The sequence below is a fragment of the Aedes aegypti genome, chromosome 2 (genome assembly GCF_002204515.2).
Source record: "Aedes aegypti strain LVP_AGWG chromosome 2, AaegL5.0 Primary Assembly, whole genome shotgun sequence".
Taxonomy (NCBI): Eukaryota; Metazoa; Arthropoda; class Insecta; order Diptera; family Culicidae; genus Aedes; species Aedes aegypti.
The window spans coordinates 267,497,561-267,524,646 of record NC_035108.1 but is presented as its reverse complement, the minus strand read 5'-3'; the positions used below and the strand labels follow the sequence as shown (position 1 = coordinate 267,524,646).

General features: G+C 36.2%; 1 protein-coding gene across 5 annotated transcripts in view; it reads right to left on the bottom strand.

Annotated features, from left to right (window-relative positions):
* Positions 1 to 13,512: 13,512 nt before the first annotated feature.
* LOC5568775 (zwei Ig domain protein zig-8) overlaps positions 13,513 to 27,086 on the bottom strand; it is a 141,986-nt gene continuing 128,412 nt past the window's right edge. For all 5 annotated transcript variants that reach the window (XM_021845026.1, XM_021845027.1, XM_021845028.1 and 2 more), the window contains 6 exons: positions 25,686 to 25,818; positions 25,493 to 25,612; positions 25,307 to 25,412; positions 25,100 to 25,197; positions 20,580 to 20,915; positions 13,513 to 13,796 (listed from right to left, as the gene is read on the bottom strand). In XM_021845026.1, coding sequence (XP_021700718.1) covers positions 20,785 to 20,915; positions 25,100 to 25,197; positions 25,307 to 25,412; positions 25,493 to 25,612; positions 25,686 to 25,818 — 588 coding nt within the window. In that variant the 3' untranslated portion in view covers positions 13,513 to 13,796; positions 20,580 to 20,784. The remainder of the gene's footprint in view (positions 13,797 to 20,579; positions 20,916 to 25,099; positions 25,198 to 25,306; positions 25,413 to 25,492; positions 25,613 to 25,685; positions 25,819 to 27,086) is intronic.

The following is a 27,086-nucleotide window of genomic DNA, read 5'->3' as shown; positions in this document are numbered from 1 at the left end:
GTGGTAAATTTCATCTAGTTTCAACATACAAGTTTATTGGTAAAGTAAACGAAAACTTCTATTTCTAAAAATGTATATTGTGATGAATTACGTGTAATACTATGTTCCCTAACATATGAATTATTAATTTTAGTAATATCAGCGTTATTAGCTGAAATATTTTATAAATCATAATTTTCCGTTTTGACCCAATCTCACCCCCTAGACCCATTGTCACCCCCATCGACGGTATAAAATACTCTGTATCTGAAAAAATAAAGTACCCATCATTTTGACGTTTCCTTCAGCAAATAATGGGTATTTCTTCCACATTAAAGGGTAATGCCGAGTTTACAGTGTAACTGACATTTCGAACGGGACACGGAAAACAAAATATATCCAAAATATGAGTTTAAGCCAAGGGGTGTGACAAAATCTAAGAAAAAAAAAAAAAAAAAAGTTTTTTCTTGGCTTAAACCAACGAAAAACACTAAAAAATTGAGTAAACATGTGTTTTTGGCCTAAACTTAAGCGTTTGGCACTATAATTGGGACAGGGCTTTAGGACCCTATTACTGTTTACCACGGTTTTGGATCACTCCCAAAGAATGTAGATTTTTGCCATTTTAAGTATCAGATTCGACATTTTCAAGCAAAAGCACTAAAGCAATGTCGCATATAACTGGTATGGCTCTTAGTATGTGTTTTTGCTTGTATTAGCAAAGTTGCTTAACATCAATCATATGACCGAAGGTCTAAAACGATCACTATCACTTGCGAGCTATCAATATCACTTTGATTTCACAACCAACAGCAGTGATGCGATATCGCATTCAAAAGTGTTAACTATCTGAAAAGCGCCTTCAGGTTTTATTTATTTATCCTTTCTTAATTCCAATGTTGCTGAACAGCGATTGTGCCTAGGATGAAATTTCGCGAAGAGCAGGAAAATATTCACTTCGATCATTGCAAAAAAACTACGTAAAATGCATTCTGGAATTCGATAGAACATTAATATCACTTTCATTTGGGGTTCCTCAATGAGATCAACAAACCTTTTCACTTTATTTTTCCATATTTTTGTACCGGAATTTTTCCAAAATTGTCCTCTTAAATTCCTCCAAGAGTATGCTAAGAAATTAGTGAGGGATATTATACCATTGATTATATCACATCACGTTCGTCAATTAAGTCCGATGGAAACGAATTCACCACCGTGGAAGAAAGTGGACAAAAACATAGCATCGACACACGACAGAGATGATGGAATGGAAAGTGGAAGAAATGTTGATATGGATACAGACACCGATTCAGGTCCTGATCCCGATCCAAAAGATTGGATCGTCAAATCCAACAAACGCTCAAAACGGCAAATCCAACAAACGCTCAAAACGGCAAGATAAATTTATCGCCAAATATTGTAATGGATGTTAATAGAGCAATGTAGACTTAGGTGTTGACACGAATGCACTTATGGTGTAAAGTGTCGTTAACCCGTATAGGCCTGAGTGAAAGCAAAAATACTAAAACCCTCACCGCTCAGGGAATACTAAACGGATTCAAATAATATTTTGTCAGTACATATTGAATTGAATTGGAAATATTGTTTTTTTTTTTTCATTTCGTCTACCTATAAATCTGCAACAAATTGTTTGACAATTTGATAGAAATTTATCTTCATCATTTAATAAAAATATGTTGAAGATGAGATTTTCAAATAGTCTGTTTTAATAATTGAATGCTTTCATTCCAATCATTCATACATCGCCTTGCATAGAAAAAATAATGTATATTTTCGAAAATTGAAAATACAGTGACCACAACGATATTGACATTTATTCAAATTTCACCTTTGAGTAGCCCCATATAATTTACTCAACAGACCGTAGACATCAAATTTCATGCAACCACATAGATAATGGAAAGACAACCTCGACCGTTTCCAGAGGTCTGCTCCAGCGTACGGTTGGTTAGTGAAATTCAATCACATAAATTTACATAATGAATTCTGTTATCTGTAATCATATTTCCCACAACAGCCCCATGGTACGGAATCGTTCCCAAAGTACCCACACACAAACAGACCCAATATTGATGGACGGAAGGAGGTAGAAAGAGAAATGAGCGGAAATGATAAAATAAAGCATTTCAATATAAGACAGAGAGGAATATCCATTTGCAACATGATTCCCGTATTGCTGTTCCTACGGTTGCGTTCGTCCCGGATAAATAATGGAAGGAAGGAAAGTTGGATAGAGCGACAGAAGTAGCGTAAACGGAAGGAGTGTCTGTGCACAAAAGGTCACAATCGCTTTACGGGCCAATCAGAAGGGACCAGAATCACATTACCTTGCTAGTCGTCAGTGCCAAATGGGGGCACCGGGGCAGGTCCTCCATATCTACTGTGTCCTGGTGGAGACATAATTTTGACATTGTGGAAATTGAATTGTGGACTGCACGAAAAATTACGCAGTGGCTAGAAGTTGACCAGAACTTTAAGATAGAAAACGAACCCTTATATGTAATTTATGTTCTCTCTGTGCTGAGATGATTTGTTGAGCTATCGTAACACTATGGACGACCAAATCGCTTCACGAATTAAAAAAAATACTTGCTCTGATAGGTTTATCTTGTCCATCATTCCATAGTAGAAACTTCTATTAATATATTCGTAGAATATCAAAATAAGATCATTATAGTTCTGTTAATACCGTATGTCAAAGTTTGAATTTGTAAGCAAATTATACATTTTAAAGCAAACACAAAGTGTTTATTTAATTAACCCCTCTACCGGCAGCTTCATTTTTTACCGCAAAGTTCAAATTAAAATCGTTATAACTTTTTTGTTTTTCAATATGTTTGCACCATTTTTTCACAAGTTCTCAAAAAAACTCTTCTAGTTTTAGGATCTGTGTCGATATTGATCATTGGTCATCTGGTTTTGAAGATATTTCAAAATTCCTTGGGGGACCGACCCATAACCAGATCCCCCATTAATTCTCAGGCTACAGAATTTTAATCGTATTCAGATATTCACTTCTCGGAACAATAAATTCATAAGAGTATGTTGTGAAAAAATGAAGCAATTTGATGCAGCCGTCTTTAAGTAATGAGCATTTAGGTTTTTGGAACCACGCTGGCCAAATAAAGATCTCAAAAACTTGATTTGTATGATTTTTTCAGAGTAGCTCCTTTTTACCTGGCATTAGATAGCCCACATTTCATTTTTTTTTTGATTGATAAATTGACCAAAAACAAAATGGCCGACAAAGACATTTCATATGATTTTTTTTTTTTTTTTATTAATTTATGAGGCTTTAAACTTGATTAGCCAGTTCATTCGCCTCAAAGTTTTTTTTTTTTTATGAAGAATGTCGGTCCCCCAAGGAACATCGGAATATTTTTAAAATTCGATCTCCAATGATCAATATCGACACGGATTCCTAAACTAAAATAGTTTTTTTAAGAACTTGTGAAAAAATGGTGCAAAAATATTGAAAAATAAAAAAGTTTTAACGATTTGAATATTTATTTTGCGGTAAAAAATAAAGCTGCCGGTAGAGGGGTTAAACATATTACAGTTCCGTCACGTTTTGAACAAATCTTTATACATTGTCCGATGGCTTATTCAAAAGGCTATCTAAGAAAAAAAGTAAAGGAGAATATCGTGTATCGTATTTGTGGGCCAATGTTAGAACTATCGAAAAAGACATTGATTTTATATTGGAACTTTACACATCCCATACTTTTTTGTCCCAAAATGTCCCAGGGTAAACACGGTCTCCAAATAGCAAAGGTTACACTCTAACATTCCTCCCCTCAATCCCACCTGATTGCAAGGACGTGGCCGGCGCCGTTATTGACCCTGTATAAATAGAGGCACTAAATTATGCAAACTGAAGAAGATTATGACCAATCCCAGCCGAACTTCTAGTTGATTTTTTTTGCATCTTCACTGATTTCGGTCAATCACGGAATAGCAACTATTGATATGTGTAGTCAGTCTAAGCTAAGCTAAGCTAAGAGACTTTAGTTGTGTTTTCGCAGCTTGAAGGTGAACCTCTTAGTGTGCGATTTTTACCAAAATCGAGAAGCTGAACGGTTCGGTTTTCTGAAATACGGTAATTCTGTAAAATTTTAAATACGTTTGGATAATTCTTCGCTTATGATAAGTGTACTAAAATAAGGAAAAAAATAAAGGGCACACCAAGAGCATAATACTAATTGTATGATATTAATTATTATTTTTGTTTCTATAATTGCCACTTTTCGCTTTTGGCGAGTTCACCACTCAATAACTTTATAAATTAAGTAATGGTTTGATCAAGCTTGTAATCAGTAAATTTTAAATCTCCTATAATAATAAATATGTTGATGAAATATTCTTGATACTGAACAAATTCGAGCTGACAAACTGCGTGATTGTTATCATCAATTTGGTAAAAACGAGCCATTTACAGAGCCATTACAATCATTTCCAAAAAGCTCAACGTTTATATTAAAACGGCTACAGTCACCAACTCCCCATCTTCTAAGTCATGGCTGGTGTAAATTTTTGCAGAAAGTCATTTTTCTGCATTTAACCAACAAGAAGGGAGGCCCCGTTCTTGTTCGAAACGGTACGACGATGGCCACAAACCGTAACCTGAAAGAGTAGGTCAACCCGGAGAAGGGCCTTCGTTTGTAACTCATGACTTGGCGTCGTCGTAGTGGTTTTATAGAGGGAGGAAATGAATTTTCTTCATTTCCACATGCGCCCACATACCCACACCTTCTGTAACAGACACCTAGCCAAGTCACCCTCAATCAAGCACCGGCAAAACCAGAAGGTATTGTCGCAGTTCCGTTCACAGTAGCTAGCATTTCCGGGTCTCCGTTGGTTTTTCCTGGTCTCGTTACAGAAAGGCGACAACGATGACGACGACGACGGCAAAAGAAAGCTAGATCCATTGCCTTGCAGTTGGGACCCGAAAAAATGAAGAAAAATTAGAAATCAGGCCAGAATTTATGACTCTGTGATTTTTGCTCGCTTTGATGTTGAAATAAAAAGCGATAATTCAATTTTATTACTTCTAGCTGCGGTAGAAAACCGGTTCCATCAGCGGCAGGGCAAACCGTGATTAAGAAGTTTTTTTCACGTTTAAATGTACTTTTTACAATCGTGGGATAGTATTCGGTATTTTATAAATAGTTTTACGCCGTTTACTTATCTTTAGGTTATATTTAACAAACAGTTTCACGGATTGAACAATTGCTGAATCAAGACACAAAATAAATTAAAAATAATGAAAAAAAGATCATGGGCTGTGAAAATACAAATATCCTCTACCAAACGACTGTTTGACATCAATATACATTGGGGCTGCTTACAAAATGAGGACATAAAAATTAAAACGATTCTTAGAAATAACGACTGTTCATTTTACAAAGTGGACACTTTGTTTATTTATTGATAAAATCGTAATCGGTTTTCTGTGTATCGTTGACCTATTATTATAAAATGCTATGAAAATATAAAATCTTTGAAAATGCTTTTGGTTGAAGAGCTAAATAGTTTTTTCCAAAAACTCTTAAAAAAAGCTGTCCGTCAAAGTTTAACATTATTTTTCGCAAAACAAAAATCCTTATTTTTATGAACAAATTGTATGTTTGTATCCTTTACTATTCTACTAAAGGTAAAGCTTTAAAAATATCAATTATATTCCACCATTCTATGACATTAGGTAACTTTAGTGATTTACCCATTTATGGCCAAATTTGCTGATACACCTTCCTTTCACTCCCAGCAAAAAAGAAAAGTAAAAAGCGTGCTCAAAACTAGTTTGGATTACTAAAGAAACTATATTAGTATAAACGAAAGCTAAATCGTGAGATTAAACTACAGTCTTAAGTATAAATTTTACTGTTTATGGTAGTTTTACTAAAAAGTCTCATACTTTTAAAATCATGTACGCATATTTATCGATCTACAGCAAATTGTAAACAGTTTTCTCCGAATTTTTCAATTGGTAATCTCAGAATAACAAATTATGAAAATAATATGTGGAAAATGAAATCGATTTTATTACAGCAGTGTTGCCAATTTTAATGATTGTCAATGTACTTTGATAGGTCTTCTAAGAATAAAACAATTGTGTTTCTGTTGTGCTTTGAATGTGACGTGGGGACTTACTAAGTAACTCTATGAAGGCGTAAGTTATTTTTCATATTAATACTATATAAGGACTTCCGTCAGGATGTACTTTTACACAAAAAATTCTACTCATATCAATTCCCATCAAATTTAAAAAAAAATTCTTTAAAAATATACGGGAAAATTGATTTTATTATATCCGTAAAATTGTTGCTCCAAAAATAACTTGATTTTTTCCATCAGGCTTCTGATTGATGATGCTTTCGAAGAACAAGCCTTTTTTGAAAATAGAAAATATAAATTATCGAATTTTCCAGCCAATTTCTTACAATCAATTGATAACCTCAAAAAATCGACCGATCTAATCGTTGTTCCATATTTGTGTGAAATTTAATTATTTTGGAGAATTTTTATTATCACAACATTGTACAATACTAGTCGAACGATGTGCAAAAAACCGATTGAAATTTCATTGATTAATAAGAAAGATACAGCATGCACAAGGTGTCCACTTTATAAAATGAACAGTCCTTATAGTGTCTGCGTAAATTTTGATTTATATAACAAGCAGAGTGGCCACATTAAAATCTGTCTTTATCTGCGACTATTCGTTTTGCCCAATTGACGGTTCAAAATCTCGCCGTGGCTTTGGACAGCTCTCTGTGCGACGACGCATACTTCTCTAGGGCTGGCCTCACACCAGCGCCATGTTGTGCATTTCGTTGCTCTACTCCGACGGAGATTTCCCCGGCAGTGGAAGATCTCCCGAACCATTATTATCCGGGTAGATGTCGAGGTCATACGATTCCGGTGGTGAGAAGCTTCCGGTTCATTGGCGCCCGACGATGGTTTGCCGGTGCAACAACTTGATCTACTCAACTAGCCCCCGACGGTGAACTTAACCTACTCCAAAGTTGACCGGGCAGATGCCGAGATCGGTCCTGCGATTCCGGTGAAGGAAATCTACCAGTTTTCAGGCGCCCCGACGACATTTTGCCGATGCTGTTTCGCGAATTATTCAGCTAGACCTTGGCAGTGGGCGCAGTCTGCTCCGACTCGACGTTAGTCGCCCAAGTTCCAAGGTTGGTTCTGCAATTCCGGTTGGAGGATGACTTCCAGTTTGCAGACGCCCAACGAGTTATCACCCGATACTAAGCTACGTCCGCTCTACTCGATCCAACGGAGGATCTAGCCTACTCCGATCGCAGTTTGAAGCTCTCTGGTCTTTACGCCATCTCCTTTGCAGTGACGACATAATCTGCGTTATCCCTTTGTTCACCGTATTCCAAGTGCTTTCATGCTGGCACATGTTCAGTTTCTAACATCATTTCGCTCCGTTTATCCCTGAATCGAGGGCAATCGAATATAACAGGCTCCGGTGTCTCCTCGATATTTGGACAGACCAGACAATGTGGAGACTCGGCTTAGCCGAATCTGTGCAGATATTTCCGGAAGCATTAATGGTCTGACAAAAACTGGGTCAGGTAGAAGTTCTATATGTTTTTCATCGACATGTTAGGAATGAGCCTGTGGGTTCACCTTCCTTTCTCCGAGATATCCCACTCCTGCAGCCACTTGTATCCAATCTGACGGTATTCCTCACAATCCTTGTGTCCCTTTACTGGTAGCATGTTATGTCTTCAGCCAGAGTGATGCAGATGGGGATGCTTCCAGCGATAACGCACACTGCCTCCGACGATATAGAGCGGTAGCCCCTCGCCATCCAGATAGCCATGAGCCTAAACGTACTTGCCAGCTTCTCTCGGTTACCTTTAGTTCCCAACGCTTCACCCCAAGCCGAGACTTAGCTACAGGGTTAGATGGTTCCGCTGCCTGTTTACAGGCATAGTCTACGTGGCTGTTGAAGTTTAGCCTGTCGTCGAACATTACTCCAAAGTTCTTTAGAGAGCGCTTCGATAAGATTTCGTGTCCTCCGACGTTGATCTCAAACTGCTGAACCGCATTGCTGACCAGTACCACCTCCGTTTTGTGATGAGCCAATTGGAGCATGACTCCAGTCATCCACGATTTAATGATGTCTAGCGATTCCGCCGTCAGTATCTCTACCCACTTCATCCGCAGATTCGCCAGTTATCACAAGAACGACGTTATTTGCAAATCCGACGATCTCGACCCAATTCGGCAGTATCAAGGTTGGCACTCCATCGTACATCATATTCCACAGTTTTGGACCAAGTATGGATCCCTGTAGAACTCCCGCAGCTATTTTAATTAACATCCGTTTGTGTCATAAACCAGTTCTGTTTAAGTAGCTTTGCAGAACTTTACACATATATTTGAGGACCCGCATTCTGTGTGGGGCTGATGCTCTTGGACCCATCAGTAACCGGTTAAGGTTCCATTGAGCTTGGGCTTGATTGACCGCTTATGGTTGCTATTCAAGTATCGCTTCAAGTATTCAAGATCGGCTGCACATACACAAGGATTCAACCAGATGACTGCTTGGGACTAACAGACACCCTCAGTGTATAAGTTCTGGTGATCTTCCACCTTTAGGCAACAATGACACCTGCCGCGTCAGAATGCAGACCAATGAGGAGAAAGGGGAGTTGCATTTAAAACTGGTCTATGCCAGTTCATGCGGGAAGATTTAGGGGTACGGAAACGGCGTATGGAGGAGAAGAATGAAACACGAGCTTGAGCAACTCTACGGTGAACACAGTATCCAGAAAGTCGCCAAAGCTGGAAGGGTACGATGGGCGGAATACGTTGTGAAAATGCCGGACAACAATCCCGCAAAAATGGTGTTCACCTCATATCCGGCTGGTACAAGACGGAGGGGAGCGAAACGAGCTAGGTGGTTTGACCAAGTGGAACAGGATCTTGGAAGTGTGAAGCGATCGAGAAATTGGAGGATAGCAGCCATGGACCGAGTTAGTTGGCGCAGCATTGTGGCGTAGGTCATGTCTTGAAGGACGTAAAGCCAGCAAAAGTAAGTAAAGTATAGTCCAAACGGTTCACTACAACTCCTTCATGGAGCATTTTTCTCTAAAATCAACAGTTTCAAAGTTAGAATTTTTCAAATAAGTTATTCTTGAGTCAAAATGATCAATTTTTGTATGGAAAACACTTATTCTTTCATACCAAAAACATGTGCAAAATTCATTATAAATCAAAAACTATCGAGCACAATTTTTATTTTGTTTTTTCGACTCGTTCTGGATGGAATTTGTCTCTTAGAGAATTTCTCCAAGAATGCTGCTTTGGATACTTCAAGAATTCAGTCAGGATTTTCCCAAATAGTACCACAAAAATGAAATTTCTCCAAAGATTATTTCAAAAATTATAAAAATTCCTTCAAAAATTGTTCAAAAATATTGTAATATATATTATCCAAGTAACCAATAGTTCGAATTGTACTTGAGCAGTGAACTCCGAAGATCGTTTTTGGTATAAATCTAGTTTCAGTGAAACTTTTTGGCTGACTAAGAGAATACAACGGAACTTAATTCTGAAAAAAGTAACTCTAGAACTTGTCAACAACTAGAAAGTTCAGAACCAGTTTGAATTGAAAATCTTGCTTACTTGAAGGTAAATATAATTCTATAAGCAACTAAAACGTACTCTATGTATACTGTAAAGTTCGGTTTATTACTTAAAAAGTGAGCTAATTAAGCAAAAGCATGTCCTTTCATCCGAACTTTTGGTTGCTTGGGTATCCAAATTATCATCAGATTCATCCATAGATTTCCCTAGGACATCACCTAAGTTTCCTGGTCAAAACATCTTTTTTTATGAATTTTCCCAGGAAAATGCCAAGAAAATGTTTCTGAAAAATAAATCCGTCAGGTATATCTGAAGAAAATTCTTAATTCAAGGAATCAAATTATGTGTCTCTAGTTGATTTGGGGTTGCTGAATCTGATGTCGTTTTCTGAAATGTTCTAGCACGTCACAATTTCGATACATGTAGCCAAAGTTGTATAAAACACTGGTTTCATTGATAATAGATACAAAATAGGACTTAAACTTTCATTTCAGATATAATTTGGTTGAAATTGCACGATAAAATTTAGATTAAACAAATTTTCTCCACATGCTTACAGTTTCCATACAAAATTCATCGTTTGTCTTACATTGCAGAATACAACACTTGCCTAAACCGTTAAAAAACAACTTCTGCGCATCGGAAGTGTAATGAACTTTGATGATAAATACAGTTTTACAGCCATTTCATAAAAAAACCGATCTAGTGGGTCACCGAATTCCGTGAAAATTTGCTATTTTGTTCCTTATCCGAAAAAAGGATACACGTGTTTTCGGATTTTTTTGATTCCTTGAAAAGTCAAAATCTTCAGCTTTTATTCCATCCAAGAAATTTGAAAATCAGTCAAGCGGTTCAAAAATAAAATTGCAAAATCGTGATTTTCCTAGTCATCTTATTTCGGAAATGATCACCCTTTTCCGAAATAGGGTGACCAGAAAAGTCGCGATTTTGCAAATTTTTTTTGAACCGCTTGACTGGTTTTCAAATTTCTTGGACGGAATAAATGCTAATGATTTTGACTTTTCAAGGAATATATAAAATTTCAGTATAAAATTCCACACAAATTTTGTTTTTTTTTACATGAAAAAAAAATTAAAAATATCCGTTCTTTCGTGTTTTGAAGGCCTTGGGAAAAAAGGGGCTCTTTCTGTTCTCATTTCTTCTTGAAAGTTCAGAAAATTTAACATTCATTGTCAAATTTTCAGCGATGTATGTTTTTTAGTTTTTGAGATAAATTTTTTTGAAAATAAAAAAATCAGTCATTTTTCATCGGCACACACTGTAGGTCTCAGCGCATTAGATTTTTTATTTAAAAAAAAAAACAAAACTTTTGAACAGCTCAACCGATTTCCAATCTTTTTTATGGATTGAGATTGTTTAAGATTTCAGACAAAAAAATACGTGGAAAATTTAAAAATTTCTAGTTTTATAGGAAAAATGATAACAGCAACAGCCCTTTTTGTCCCGAGGCCTTCAAAACACGAAAAACGGATTTTTTTTTTATTTTTCATGAAAAAAAATAAGTTTTGTGAAATTTTATATTCATTTTGAAAAGTCAAATCTTCATCTTTCATTCCGTCTAAAAATAATGAAAATCTCTCAAGCGGATCAAAAGCTATAATTTAAAAAAAAATAAAATTTTGCAAAATCGCGATTTTTCTGGTCACTCTATTTTGGAAATGGGGCTATTGGCGTGCTATGATATTTTTGAAAAGAGCATCGGATTCAGCATCCCTTGATTGAGCGAATTGCAATATTTTGGTGCTTGAGACAAAAACGTGTTCCGCAGTGTAATCGAAAAAAAATCAGTCGAACCTTGGGATAGTATTTTGCAGGGTTTTCTAAAGGAATTTCTTGAAAAACATTGAACAGAATCTTTCGCAGGAAGCATTAGGAACATTGCTGTAGTATTAACTGGTGTACAATCTTAAATAGACTTTTGAAGATTGCATGGGCATGTTTCAAGAAACCTTTAGAAACGTTTCGAAAAACTGCAGACGTAATTTTTGGATTAAATGCTTGAGAAGTCTTAGTTAAAATGCTGTAGAAATTCCTATGAAAATTGAATATATTTTTGCATTATCCATGAATTTAATCTTATATTTTGAGAAATAATCTAGTTATGTTAATTGTTTTTAAACAATCAGGACATACCAATTTTGGACCATTCCCACCCCGATAACTCGCTTCTGATGCTAAAAATAAACCCGAAAACTGTGTTACGCGATGCTTTGTCGTCAGGATACAACGATGTGCTTCTAGTCTAATTTTCAGTAATTGGAGAACTGCTTCACGGCCTAATATGAGCCTCCAACTGCCGGTGTCAGAATAAACTTTGATTATTGATTAATGCTCTCGCCAACCAACTGGTAAGTTCAACACGAAAAGCCACACCCAAAAGAGCAAGAGGCATAATAAATGAGAAAAAACATTATCATGCCCTAGAAAACAACAATCATCACTCATTTATTCAAAAATAGCCGATAAAGTTCTTCGTTTCAAGGCAAAATTAAAATCTTGCATTGGGAATATAATACTTTTCTTTTTTTTAATTTTAAATTGCTTAGTTTTAATTTTTAATGGAATTTTTTGTGATTTCTAAGTGCTGTTTGCTGTCGTGAATCGCAAGTCAGTCCCATCTGTAAAAAGTAGGCATTGAGAAAATGGGCTGTGAAGTTTTCAAACTCGTTTTCCATACAAATTTTCAAAAAATTCCAGAGGATTGGAACATGTTCCAATCTCAATGAAACTTTCACAACTTGCTTTTTACTACGATATCTTTCCGAGAAAAATATAAAGATGATCGAAACACGGTTCATTTTTGTGTTACACTATGCGGAAATCTGTAGTGGGACTGACATGCGGTTACTTTTCATTATGGGACAATTTGACTTGCTGTCTTTTCCTAATTTTTCCGAACAAATAATATAATCTCATTGATGCAGCTGAAAGAGCATTGGAAGATATGTTGAAAACTGAGCTCAACTCAATTTTGACGAAAATGCAGATGGGACTGACATGCGATCCACGGCAGTTTGCTTGTAGTAGAAGTTTAAATTTGTTAGTTCCAATTTCATATTTTTATTGCTTTAATAGTGTTTCATATCGATTGATTTTTTCGTGTTCGTTACTGAATTATCACCGCTCATTTTTATCACCTCAACGGTTAAAATTTAATTTTAGTGCTATTTTTATCTTTGTATTGCTAAAACAGTTCAAAATATTGCTTATTATAAATAAAACCAAGAGTTTTCCCTTCTTTTCATGTTTGTCAATTTGGCTGCCCAATAAACGTCCGCTACGTTTTCCTCAATTAACCTATCTGTATTGTTCTTGACCTGCCGAAAAGCACTCCGGAACAAAGAGGTTTGATCAACGGTATATTATCAATGAATTTTTAATAGCTATTTCTATGATTTTCATCCAAATTCATCAACGAACGATTCACGCCATAGCATATGGAAAAATGTGATAATGAAATTCAACCGAAAATATGCTTGCGCTTTCACAATCTCTTTGCATTTTGCATTTAATTGTGTTCTCTCAAATTGGGTTTTCCCAATCTGAACAGTATTGTCTATAGATATATGTATCCTAATCGAACTGAAAGTTGCTCTTTTTCGCACCAGTTCGATATCAAAATCTTCATACTATTCATGTGTAGGAAAAATCGTACGATCTGTCAAGAATGTTTTCGGGAGGCACGTGTTAGCAATGAACAATAACAATCGGTTTAACGTGCTCGAGAAGTACTAATACAGTGTGCAACCTAGAGAATATAGCAAAGGCAACATAGTTCTAATTAACAGATTGAGCTATAACTTACCTTCCGATTCCCGGCCGGACGTTGTGTTGAGGATATTGGGATAGAATTCAATCAGAAAAGCCATCAGATTGTTTTGGATTTCAATTTATTTCAACATGTTCACAGCAACTGTCTCTCATTCACTCACAATTAAAATGAGTTTTGGAAGGTTTCTAATTTGGTTACTTAACCTCATAGAAAACCCATTATAAACAATGTATTCGTTTTGTGTTCAATCTACTTTGAATGCTAGTTTTATTTACAGATGATTCGAATGAGTTTTCTCTCTACGTTTGACCGGATTTGTCTTATATTATCTTACACTAGATTTATTTCACTAATCACATTTGGTTTCGGTTCCTGGTGACGATATCTGAAAATAAACCATATTGTTTTGATTAATTTCAAGTGTTTGACAATTGAGGAAGGTGAGATTTATGATAGAAGAATTTCACACGATGATTTTTTTCATTTAGTACGTCAAAGTTCTCACGGTTGGCAAAGCGATTGGCTAAATGGCCACCTGGGACGGTGATTACATTCTGTAATTCCTAAAGTTTCCTTGCGAGCGTGGTGGAAAGGTTTGGATGTAAGTCGACATTTCATTCGCGTGATGTCAAGACTTATAACCATTACTCGCTAGATGCACATTTGCACAGGATTAACCTCGCGCTGAGCAATATTTGTAATAGGTGTGGTTATGGTTATGATGACATCGATCACGTAGTTTGGAAATGCCCGGATATGGACGCCTCCAGAGCGCAACTTTTGGATACCCTTGCGGCCCGAGGTAGACAACCCTATGTTCCTGTTAGAGATGTGTTGGGCACCCGCGATCTCATTTATATGGTCGTAATTAACGATTTTCTTCGCTTGTTTTGTATAAAAGTTTAATTCTCTTGTTTTCTCTTCCCTAGTTTTTTTTCTGTGTTTTGTCCCCTGTATGTTGGATTGAGGATCCTGGCCATCCGGCAGACGAATACTGGCAAGAAATTGGTACCAACGTCGCTATACGTTAATCGAGATACCACGATACCACCTCCCGGATGTTCTGTTGAAAACCTTAAACCCAATCCTCACCATGTCCTTCCTTCCAAAAATTGTGACCATTAACCTCGAGTTGCCACGAGTACCCTGGCTCCATCCCATACTAATCTTAGTACAAAAAAGTGAATGATTTGTAAACAATACAAAAAATGAATTTCGGCTCCGTAAAGAGTTAAACGCGATTGAGCCTCAAATAAATGAACTAGTTAAAAAAAAGTATTTGACAATGTGGATTCGAAAGCAAATACTAGTGAGTATCAATATCAACCTCATTTTCCCGATCAACCTATGGACCTATGCACGAGTTCACTCGTTGACGTTTAAGCGGTGCCATGTTATTTATGTGACCATGGAAACGAATGAATTCGGCACCGCTCAAACATCAAATTAGTGAACTCGTGCATTGGTCCATATGGCTGCGTAATGTCGTTAGCCATTTTGTTCAATTGGCTAAGAATTAACACTACGAACCGTTTCTTCCGGCGGTAAAAGTCCACCTCACTGGTGATCCCTAATTCGTGGTGTGATGCGGCTTCGTGTTTATTGTTTATTTGCCTGAAAACATAACCGCTAACGGAGCCTGTGAAGTACCAGGGCGCGTGTCTTTCGATGCCATATTAGAAGCTGCACGAAACCATGGTCAATGCCGGCAAAGCATTGGTAAAACCTGGAGCATCCTAGCCAAGTATATCGAATGGATTTACACAAAAGTTGTTCGACTAATATTTGCATTTGATTTCTTGTGTGGTGGCGAAAGGACAAAGTAAGAACATTGCAATCAAAATTGGAACATCTCTCGTGCTGACGTAGCCAGCAATTTCGCTGTTCTAACCCGTGCGCCATTCAGGTGCACATCGTAGTACTTCTTCCACCCTGCAATCACCTCGCGTCTGTCCGTCAATATGCTCCCATCCTTATCATTGCACATTCCAGCTCGCGGCATTTAGCCTTTTCGGGATGCGTTGAGCTTCTAATAGAACTTGAGAACGTTTCTTGAGAATTTTTCTTTTAAAAGACACCAATGAAAACATTCAGATGATTTATTTTTATGTCATCTTCTCCCTGGCGAGATTTCTGAGACTGAGAAATCATTAGTTGAAATAAATACGCATCAAAATGCGGCTGATTTGGAGTTGCCGAACAAATTTACCAGCAGTTCTTATGGGAAAAGCTTCCAAATACAACCAGGCTGTTGACAATAGTCACACAGACATGATATTTTAATATTTCCAAAAAGTTTTTTTTTTTTTTTTTTTTTCTTTATTGCATACATAGCTGAAAAGTTAATACAAACTGTGTACAGCTACTTATCTAGCGAATTCAATTATGTTCAAGTATCACTAAATTAACTTAAAATACGCTAATACACTTAAAACTACAATCCATTTTCAAAAACATGTATCCTTAGGTTTCTTTTGAAATTTACTATATTTGTCTCATTTTTAGTCTTTGAGGTAGTGAATTAAGATTAATGACTCCGGTATAAAAAATGTTTCTTACTGCCAATTCAGTACGAGGTGTACTAGTAAAAAATCTTTCTCTGTTTCTAGTAAAATGTGAGTGAACTTCTGTAGACGGCATTAATTCAATGTTGTGTTTGATAATTCCATTTTTGATTTTGTATATAACAAATACAATGCTGTATTTGTGAAGATTAATTAGAGATAAAATTCTTGGTGAGTATAATGCAATTGAAGGGGAAAGAACAGGCAAGCGTTTAATAATTTTAATAACCCTATTTTGAAGCACTTTTAAAACATTTAATTGACTACTAGCAGCTGAACCCCAAAGGCAAATTAAATAAGAGAGGTGAGGTAAAATGTATGAATTATATAAAAGCCAGCAACTTTGTAAACCAAGACATCTACGCGCTTTTCTAATAGCAAAAATGTAGTGCATAATTTTGCTTTTCACTTTTTGTATGTGTGATTGCCATCTCAGCTTAAAGTCTATAATTAAACCTAGGTAGTTTGTTTCGTAAACTTGCTTTAAAGGTTTGTTATCTATCATTAGGTTTAAACTAGGAACATCGTTGGATAATGTGAATATCATGAAATTGGATTTACTTGTGTTGACAGACATTCTGTTACTGGAAAACCACTGATTCATCAAATCAAGGTCGTATTGCATCATTTCTTTTAATAAGGCTAAACTATTTGCTTTGTACTTACTGGCTGCGTCATCAGCATAGCATTGCAGCATTCCTTTAAGAGGCAGTTTTAACAAATCATTTATGAAAATGTTGAACAAAATTGGTCCTAATATAGATCCTTGTGGTACACCAGTACGGATTGACATGGAATCACTTTGTGTATCATTCACACAGCATATCTGTTGGCGATTAGAAATGTATGAGCTTACAAGCGCAACAGCTTGGTTAGTTAGGCCATAATATGCAAGTTTTTCAATCAAAATATCATGAGGAATGCAATCGAATGCTTTCTGCAAATCAATAAATATACATGCCACAAACTTTCCATCATCTAAGCCTCTGATTACAAAGTTCACCAATTCTAACGTCGCAGATTCTGTACTTGATTTGGGTATAAATCCAAACTGATTACTATGTATAAGATTATTTTGAAACAAGTAGCTACTTAGTTGTTGATAGAGAACTTTTTCAGAAATTTTGGATAAAGCGGGTAAGATAGAAATGGGGCGATAATTGATTGTATTTAATTTGTCACCAGATTTGAACAAAGGAACTACTTTGGCTTGTTTCAAAACATTCTCAAATACAGAAGAATCAATCATATGATTGACCAGTTCAACTATTTTTGGAATTAAATAGTTCTTACATTTTTGCAAAAATTTTGTTGATATTTTGTCTAGACCACTTGCGGCACTGGAATTAAGATTGATAATGATGTTGTTTATTGTGTCTTCTTCAATATGGTGAAAACCAAATTCAGTTTCGATTTCTTGTGTCATAAATGAATGAAAATCGCCTAATGTTTGTGGTGGTGAAGTGACTTGCCCAACATTTATAAAAAAGGTATTGAAACAATTGGCAATCAACTTATCGTTATTCAACAAGACACCACTTTGCATAAGAGACAACTTTTGAGAGGATTGCTCAATAGTTTTCCGTTCAAATATTACTTGCCTTAGTAGATCCCATGTTTTCTTAGCGTTACATTTGTGATTTTCAATTTGTTGCTTGTAATAGTTTTCTTTTGCTGCTTTTGTTTTATTTCTTAGTCTATTTCGCTCAGTTATGTATTTCCTATATAGTTCATTTTTTATCGCAGAATTGTCTGGAGCATTTTTATAACTTTTGTACAATCTGTTTTTATGTTTTATATCTCTCAGTAACGCTGTGTTTATGTACGGCTTCCGTATTTCAAAAGTTTTTTTGTATACTGTTTCTTCTTTGTTTTCGCTGATAATTTGAGAAAGATTTTGAGTAAGATGTTCAAAACTATTACACTCCTCGATATTATGATGTAGCGTTTCATTAAGAAATCTTTCATACTTAATAACATGCGCCGTTCTTTTCTGTTCAGGTTTTTCAACACGAATTTCAATTGACAAAATAAGAGTTTTGTGATCCGAAAGATGGCTTTCAGTATCTTTTGTGATTAGTTGCATTTTGAACTGGAACTGATTTGTAATGAAATGATCGATGGTTGTTGAAATAGTATTAGATATACGGGTTGCATATTTTGAATCTGAGCTATTTAGTATAAAGAAACCTAAGCTTTCAATTCGGCATCGGTAGTTTTGCACAAGATCATTTGACACGTCTAACAAATTTATATTAAAATCACCACATATGTATAGTTTTTCATGATTAATAATTATCTGCTCAAATTTATCAAGAAATTCAAAGACATTTCTTCCCGGATTATAAACACCCATTACTTTTATACCAATATCTATTAGGTCTACAATTAAGAAATTGTTTACATCATAGGTGAGATTTATAGTCAGTTGACTTCTCAAACTACCCAAGACAAATATGGAGACACCACCTCCACGATCTTCTCTGCAACTATGATATGAAGTATAATCGGCAATATTACAAATTTCGTTTTCATACAACCATGTTTCAGAGAACACTATAACATGAATAGTTTTATTTAGTTCATACATCATTTGAGTCAATTCATCAATTTTATTTCTACAGCTGCGAGTGTTTAGATGAAGAATATTCAAAGAAGTACTAGATAATTCAGAAATATCATTATTGTAATCAATTTTTATTTCGTTGATAATATTTGGACAATGATCCACTACGATAATAATAAATTCATTAAGGAAAGATCTCAAGGAAATTGAGTTTAAATTAATCCACATAAATCTCGAACATCTGAAATTTTGATTGCTCTACAATCTTCATCTTTTCGCAAGAATATCTCACCATTTGTAAACCAAACGAACTTGAAACTATGTTCCCTTTTGAATTTTCGAGCAGCAGCCAGAAGACGTTGATTAGCAGGTGTTAGGCGATGATTGAAGAAAATGCGCTGCTTCACTCCCAAGCCGATTTCATCACAGCAGATTGGACGCTCTCGTGCTGCCCTCATCAACTTGTCCTTCGTCAAAATGCTAGCAAAACGGACCAATATCGGTTGAATTCCATTTTGATTCGATGAAGATAATCGTCCTACACTTAGAATGCCTTCAGGATCATAATTTATGTTCAACAAGGAAAACATATTCCTCAAAAGTTCACCAAGATCTTCTTGCGCTACTTTGATTACATTCGAAATAAGCATATGTCCTTCAAAATTCGCTTGCCTCAAAACGTTCAACTCATAATTTAACTCCTCAACGTGTTGATGAGTAGTTACACAATCAGATTTGATCGAAGTTACATCCTTTTGGAGAGAGCAAATTTCATGTTTATGCTGGGAAATAATATCCTTCATACCATCGAACTCATCTGATATGTACTGCTGTGATGTTTTGATGCATTCCATTTCTGATTCTAGCTTCGATACAGACTGCTTTATTTCAACCGACATTTCGTCGATACGGGCGTTGGTCTTGTTGGCTGCCTCAAGAATATCACTCTTGATTAGCCTACGCAGATCATTTAGTGAAATATTCATCTCACCATCTGCAGTGGACACACTATCCTGATCTTGCTCACTTGTGTTCATTCGAGGCTGTTTGAGTCGATGAGTGTTGTTTTTCTCTAAATCATCAGGAGAGTCACTCAGATGACCCCTGAGCTTATTACGTTTGTTAGTCATACCACTACTAATCCGAAATTATCCGGACAATCAGTGTATGAGCTCAACACTACTTCGCACTAGTGTTTGACCACTTATCAGTAAGGGAACCGCAGATACCCAACAGCAACAGCAACGTTTCGCAGCAACACAACGAAACAGCAGCAACAAACGCACACACGTTTTCAAACACAATATGAAGTGGACTTCTCCACACTGTAACAGTGACCAGTCTTATCTGTGCCGTTAATGAGATACAACGATGTTCGCGGTAATTATGAAGCTATTAGATCACTTTCAAAACAATAGTTTCACCATCAACTCTTCGAAACCGATGGAATTAATTTGACTTTTCCAGCCAGTATCAAACTTTTTTCGAAGTTTTACCACCAACACCGGGAAGTGTACTGTTTAACCCGGCTTTTCAATAGGTATTCGCGAATTTAGACTCGACAACTACGAGGTAAATAACGACTGAATTTTGATCGATATGATAGACAACCATTCCTATTCGACACTTGAACGTTCCATTAACAAGTCTGTCGATATATATTGATGTAGGATTGAGCAGCACATAAATGTTAACCGACGGTCACGTAATTTGTGTGCCTTTGTCTGGGAAAATTAAAAAAGAAGAGCGGTATCGGCCTAGACTGCCGAAAATACTTACATTCCCCTAGTAGGCATCGAAAAAGATTTTTTTTTTATCGGATAAGGAATTTTTACATAACAGCAGAATCAATATCGCAGATTGAAATCGAAACTGCTCTACTGTCACGTTACGTACGTTTCATATCAAAATTTGATCTAATTTATTATTCCATTACAGTTTAGCTGCACGGGTTATCGACGAACATCGCCATTTCGGTCTTGAGCCAATCAACCTCCGGTGCGTGAGAATGTAAATAAGGTACGATGGGGTGGCTTACCTTGCTTGCAATAACCAAACGTTGCTCTCGATACTGCCTGGTTATAGCACCATTCCAAACCCGGATATCGCCTCCCAAAATTGATTTCGTTCACGTCTATTTTTTTCTCCTTCACTTTGGATGTTGGCCCTTGGGGTGGGTAAAGTGGGTTTGGTACTCTCACCCGATAGGAGATGAATTTGAAGCGGGCAGTTTACAGCTACTGCTACGAGTGCCAACTAGACCGGTAGACTCGGGAAAACAGAATTACCAGGAAAGCCAACAGGTAAAGCTGGCAGGTGGTCGAGTTGTGCCGAGCGATGGTGCCTCCTCGTTGCATGGCTGCTGGATTTTCCTCTGTAAGAGATGTAAAATGGATTGGACTTGGTTAGAGCGAAAGTCTATGCAGTTGCGACATGGTGGTTGCATTGGCGAAAATTTGCGGATACACTAAAATCTCGTTCTACGATATCTTTTTCACAGCATTATTTAAGAAGATTTTAAATTGAGTTCAATCAAATGAATGGAAAACCCGTACCGTCACTCGGGGCCTTCCTCAGCCGAGTGATTAGAGTCCACGGCTACAAAGCAAAGCCTTGCTTAAGGTATCTGAAATCGATTCTCGATCGGTCCGGGATCTTTTCGTAATGAAAATTTCATTGTCTTCCCGGGACGAATGCGAAAATGGCCACTTTGGCAAATAAAGCCCTCAGTTAATAACTGTGGAAATGCTCATAAGAACACTAAGCTGCGAAGCAAGCTCTGTCCCATTGAGGACGTAATGCCAAAAAGAAGAAGAAAAAAAATCTCGAGCTGTATTTCATTAGTGGAGAGAAATTGAACATTCCCGTATAGACTTTCAAGAGACGTATACTTTTCACTATTCATCAATATTTCTGTGATGTCGCGTTGTTTGAATGCTACTTTCGATTTTGCTAAATTTAGTTTGACATTAAAGATTATAATACTTTAAAAAAACAGGTTTTTAGAAAATGTTTGATGGACTAATGATGAGTTCTTTTATAAATAACCGAATAATGCCAAGGTCATATAAGGACACCATTTATCTAAACTGTATCATAAATTCCAGACTTGTTTTCCGAACCTCGTTTCAAAATTGCATTAAGAATAAATATTCACTTCCAGAGATGAATATTTTTTTTGTGGTCAGTTTCTCAATTTCAAAGAAAAATTTCTACCCTTATGCGTTTAATGTGATTTATTTTGTAATTCACTTCCTAAACTTATCGATTTAATAACAAGTTTTACAACTTTTGAGACTTTATTAAGATTCAGATACCCGATATTTAGCGCCAAGCATATATTTTTATTTTTAGAAAGCTATAGCAGTAATTGATCAATTACACACTGGAATCCAAAACTTCATTTTTTTTTATTTTCAAAAACTGTTTTTTTATACGTTTGTAATTTGTTTCAAATAACTCGCTAGGCTAGACTATTGGTTCCAAAAATAATTGGATGATAATACATGCATCCCACCATTGTGTTCGACAGAATTGCTAAAATGTTATCAACTTTACCTTATATAACGGTACCTATGAAATAATAACACATATTCTTGGTGTGTTTTGCAAATTTGTGTGACTTCTGAAATTGAACAAATTTGTTGAACAGACCAACAATCCACAACTTACCGTTTTAGAACCCAAACAAAGTCACCCTCTGAAACTCTATGTAAAATGACTGCAAAATAATAATTTCCTTACAGGCAAAATTTCAAGTTATTTGTAGTTCGTCATCCAAATTTCAGCCAATTCGGACTACCAGAAGCTGAGATACAGCACTCCAAACTTGGGCATTTTGTATGGAAAACAGCATTTGGTTACTAACTTATGTCACTGACTGTAAATACGCAATAAGTGATATTGGAAGATTATTAGTGCAGAACATTATTTCTGGAGTTCGTTCCAGCGAGGACAGCGCCTGCTTCGCTGTTAATTTTCACCCATTTCAGGTCGTCTGATATTCGGCCTTCTTTAATTGGTTGGCAGTTCTTTTGAGATCCATCGATCTCGGCATTTTTAGCAATATGTTGTAAATTACCAAAAACATTCTTCTTATGATTGCTTACAGTTCTTTCTAGTTTATAATTCTGGCTCTGAATTCGGATTACAAACATTCAGAGATATGACATTCGAAGAAGAAAAGCACAATCAAGCAAATTCAAGGGAAAATATGGTCGGTGTTCAGACAGACCGGACTAGGTGATATTTTGGCGTTCTAAAGAAATGTAAGTAACTATATTAATTCTGATTTTTTCTATGCTATTTTGATACAGATGTGTAATGAAATAGATAAGCTCCATCACTACGACAAAGAATGCGAATATTTTGATATTTTAAATGCCTGGGGTTGCGTTTTCATGAAACCATTGAAAAACAGCTGGTTCAGTCTGTCTGAACACCGACCATATGATCTATTGAGGTGCAATATCTCGTAATCCAAAGTTGGACGTCACAATGGCGAATTGTGTCCTTACTTGCGATTACCGAGGCACTAAACTAATATTTGTTTTTTTTTTAGCTTTCCTCAAATCATAAAGCTAAAATGGGAATTGCACTGTAGTATGACGCTTCCCTCGCAAGATAAGAGTGTTTTATATTTTGATGCAATATTGAAATAGGATTGTTAACTGTTTTAACTTAAGAGAACAAGAAAACAATAATAACTCCAAACTTTTTTAAATGCTGAGATTTACTCAATTTTTTTGTTTTTACTGAACAATGCAAAATAGATGCTAGCTCAGGAAAACTTACTTCGGTAAAGGAAAAGCTATTCGTAAAATTTATAAATATTGTTCATGCGAGATGTTTAGCATTCGTAGCAAATTGTCCATTTAAGAGCGAAACTTTTTTCTACTGAGCCTTAACAATTTTGCCTTAGTAACTCGTTATAAGTAAGAACATGATTGGGAACCCACAAACTTTTCTGTACCGAATCATATTACCTTCCTTTCGATATGGTTTTCCCTCTCCGATCGGAACAAACCAGCGCGCGCATTCATTTTCTTGTTTTGAATTTATTTCGGAATCACATTGAGTTTTTCAATGCTCTAAGATATGTTACGTGCATGTGCAAATTCATTGATTTTTTCTGCTGAAATTAGTGCGGAAAACAAGTTCGTCACGGAAACCTCATAGCCCATTACATACCTTCATACATTCGGGGTTTCTGTGGTTTTCTTGATCAATAAAATTATATGTTCTTTTTCGTTTAGCCGAACGTACGATAAAGTAAATATTATTGACAAACTTTGCATCAATAGAATGAAACTGGGTTGTAATTTTTGATTTTTCAGGCCAGCCATGTTGTTTGCTGTACCAATATGGACTAGCTGTTGTAATACCAGGAAAAAAGCTCTGCAGAGAATCTATATAAATAAAAATGGAATGGTGTTTGTATGTCACGAAATGGCTCACGAACGGGGCAACGGATTTCGATGATTCTTTCTCCATTTTATTCATCAAGGGTTCCGACGTGTTTATTTGTGTAAAAGTTCCAGGATGCTCACCGGGAAAGTTGAAAAAACGAGCGCGAACGAAACTGTCATTTTGTATGGGACGATTCATAGCTATTATCAACAGCCTACTTGATGGCAAGACGAAGTTTGCCGGGACCACTAGTTCAAAATAAAATTTTGAAAACTATTCTGAGGCTTCCGCCCTGGTATAGTACCAATGAGTTACATAAAATATCCAATGTTGAAACATTGGAACAAATGTCAAACAAAATAATCAATAATTTCAGGCAAAAATCGTTACAATCATCTATTGCCAAGATTAATGCGTTATATGTTTAGGTTAAGTTAGGTTAAGTATATGAAAAACTTTTTTTTCTCTTATAAGCAGGTGAAATCAACTCACCTGTAAAAAATCTGAACTGCTACGCAAATGAAATGTAATGTGTTGTTAACAAAATGTTAATAAAATCTTAGATTTGTGTTACCAAATTAGGATGATAGTGTTGTCTAATAACACAGAACACCTAGATATATGAAATAATGAACGTAATGTTTAAAATGATACTAAAAAAGAAATTCAGGGGGACGGACCTGGTGTAGTGGTTAGAACACACGCATCTCACGCCGAGGACCTGGGATCGAATCCCATCCCTGAGATAGTCACTGAAAATTCTTCAGTTACTACTTCCTTCGGAAGGGAAGTAAAGCCGTTGGTTCCGAGATGAACTAGCCCAGGGCTAAAAATCTCGTTAATAAAGATAGATAGATAAATAATAAAGAAATTAAAAAAAAAGTTTAATATTTTTGAAGATTTTTTATCGAACAGACTTGGAGAAGCAAAATCTTGTTATATGAACTAAACTAACACTCTTGTATCTGAATTACTTCAGTTTACAAACTCACGATCTCGTTCGTAAATTGACATTTCAGTGTATTGCATGTCGCTGTACGCCAAAATATCAATTACTTTTAGCAAACAATTAATAGGAAATTTGAGAGCCAGGAACGTCGCAACTGTTGATTCGACACAACAACGCTAATTACTACCGTTCGCACTTACCGTTCAACACATGCACCATCACACTGCTCGCTTCCGCAGACGTAGGCATACATGTGTAGTTGCCCGAGTCGGAAAGCTTGGCGTCCAATATTTTCAGTCTGAAAGGTGGAGAAATTGAATGCATTTTTAATCCAATAAAGTGCAGTGAAATTTAATTCCCAGAATCCCTATATAACAGACATGCTCGGAGGATGAAAGTTTGCTCACCTCGAAGTTAAAGCTTCGGTCCACTTGAGATCTACTGATATTCGTGGCGGATATGCTATCGATGTCTCGTTGGGATGTGTCTCCGTTGGTTTGATGATATTTGTTCCTGCGAATGGAAACGACAGCAAGATATCGACACCGGATTCAGTTCGAGTCTTGTGCAAACATCGGGAAGTATATTTTTACCTCGATACCAATAGATTGTACCCAAATCGTGTGGTCCTTGGGTGATGATACATGTCAGCGTCACAGCGCTGCCAATTTTTACGTATATATCTGTTGGTCCGAGGATGAGGGCTTTCGCCTCTGCGGAAGATAAACGAAACAAAAAATCAATTTCTGTTTTGGACAGCGCTAGTCTTTGTCCCATGACACTCACCGACTACATTTAACTGGAATGTCATCGACATTTTAGGCACTGTGTTGACTTGGCACTCGTAGGCGCCTGCATCGCGCTGTTGGGCAAATTTGATCTGCATCGTCCAGACCTCCGACTTCTCCGAACGAGTCACCTGCAAATAAGAAAGCCAATTGGATTTAGGTTCTTGTGATTCAATAATTTTTTTTTAGCTTTCTCTTATGAATGTCAAATAAGTGAATAAGCACAACATTTAAAGCATAGCAAGTACCATAATTAGAGTTCATACCGTAAGATATATCATAAACAATCTATCACTTTTTAGAATGAATTGTCTTCATTTTGTGAGATGTTATTTTCTGTCCTATAATAAATATGTTATAATATAACAAAAAGTTGAAAGTAGTTATCGGTTTGCCCCCGGTTTACTGTGCACTTTCGACATTCATCACTTTCAGCATTATGTTGGGTCCGCCTGGAGCCCAGCCGGATAAAACTGTCGGCTGCATTTGGGGAGTAAGCGGAAATTTATCTCTGACAAAAATATTAATTACATTGGACACAACATGACGGGTGAGAACGGGGTATCGGTTTCGATCTAATAATTAATTTTAACTTTAATCAAAAAAATATCATATAACATGCAGGTTTCCACAGTGTCTGTTCACCGAGCCACCATTATTTGTCAATCATGTAGCATTAATTTGCAACACGTTTGTGTTTATCACACTCTATTCTATGGACAACACCATAACATACAATCAGTTATAAAAATATGACTTCTCCATTGTCATATTAAACGGAAGCGATAATTGAATCCGACGATAATCATAATAATCATCCATTCCTAGGCAACCTCCCAACCTGGTTTAATTGTCGACTGAAATGCGTTTCCCTAAATTCATAAACGTTGCGATAGGTTTCTCTACTCGCATTCGTGTGCTGATTTTATCATGAAACGTTTGACAAAATTTTGATTATCGCCTTTTCAATGAACCAAAAGTTCATTGCCAAATAATTTAAACGAAACGATATGTCTACATTCTGAGCAGTCCCTCTTAATTCACCACTTCTTACTTGTGGCAATATACTGGGTGTCAATTGAAAATCTAAAATGTTGCGACCGTCACGATATTATGTTAGAGTTTGAACTATAGGAAGGCTGTAACTATGACAATCGACAAAAATTCAAATGCAGAAAATCACTTGGCGTAGTTAACGTCATGCGGTCGTGTCTTGTACACAACCTCCTCTGATTTTTTTTGGCAAATTTTACTTGTTTGTAGTTTGTACATGTGTCGATGAATAAAATTTCCTCAACAAGCAGTTTTTATATGCACAAATTTGATGAAAATATATACAAAATGTTTTATTATTATATCAAATACTTTTTGACTTCAAAGGGGATGCTGCTACAGTGGG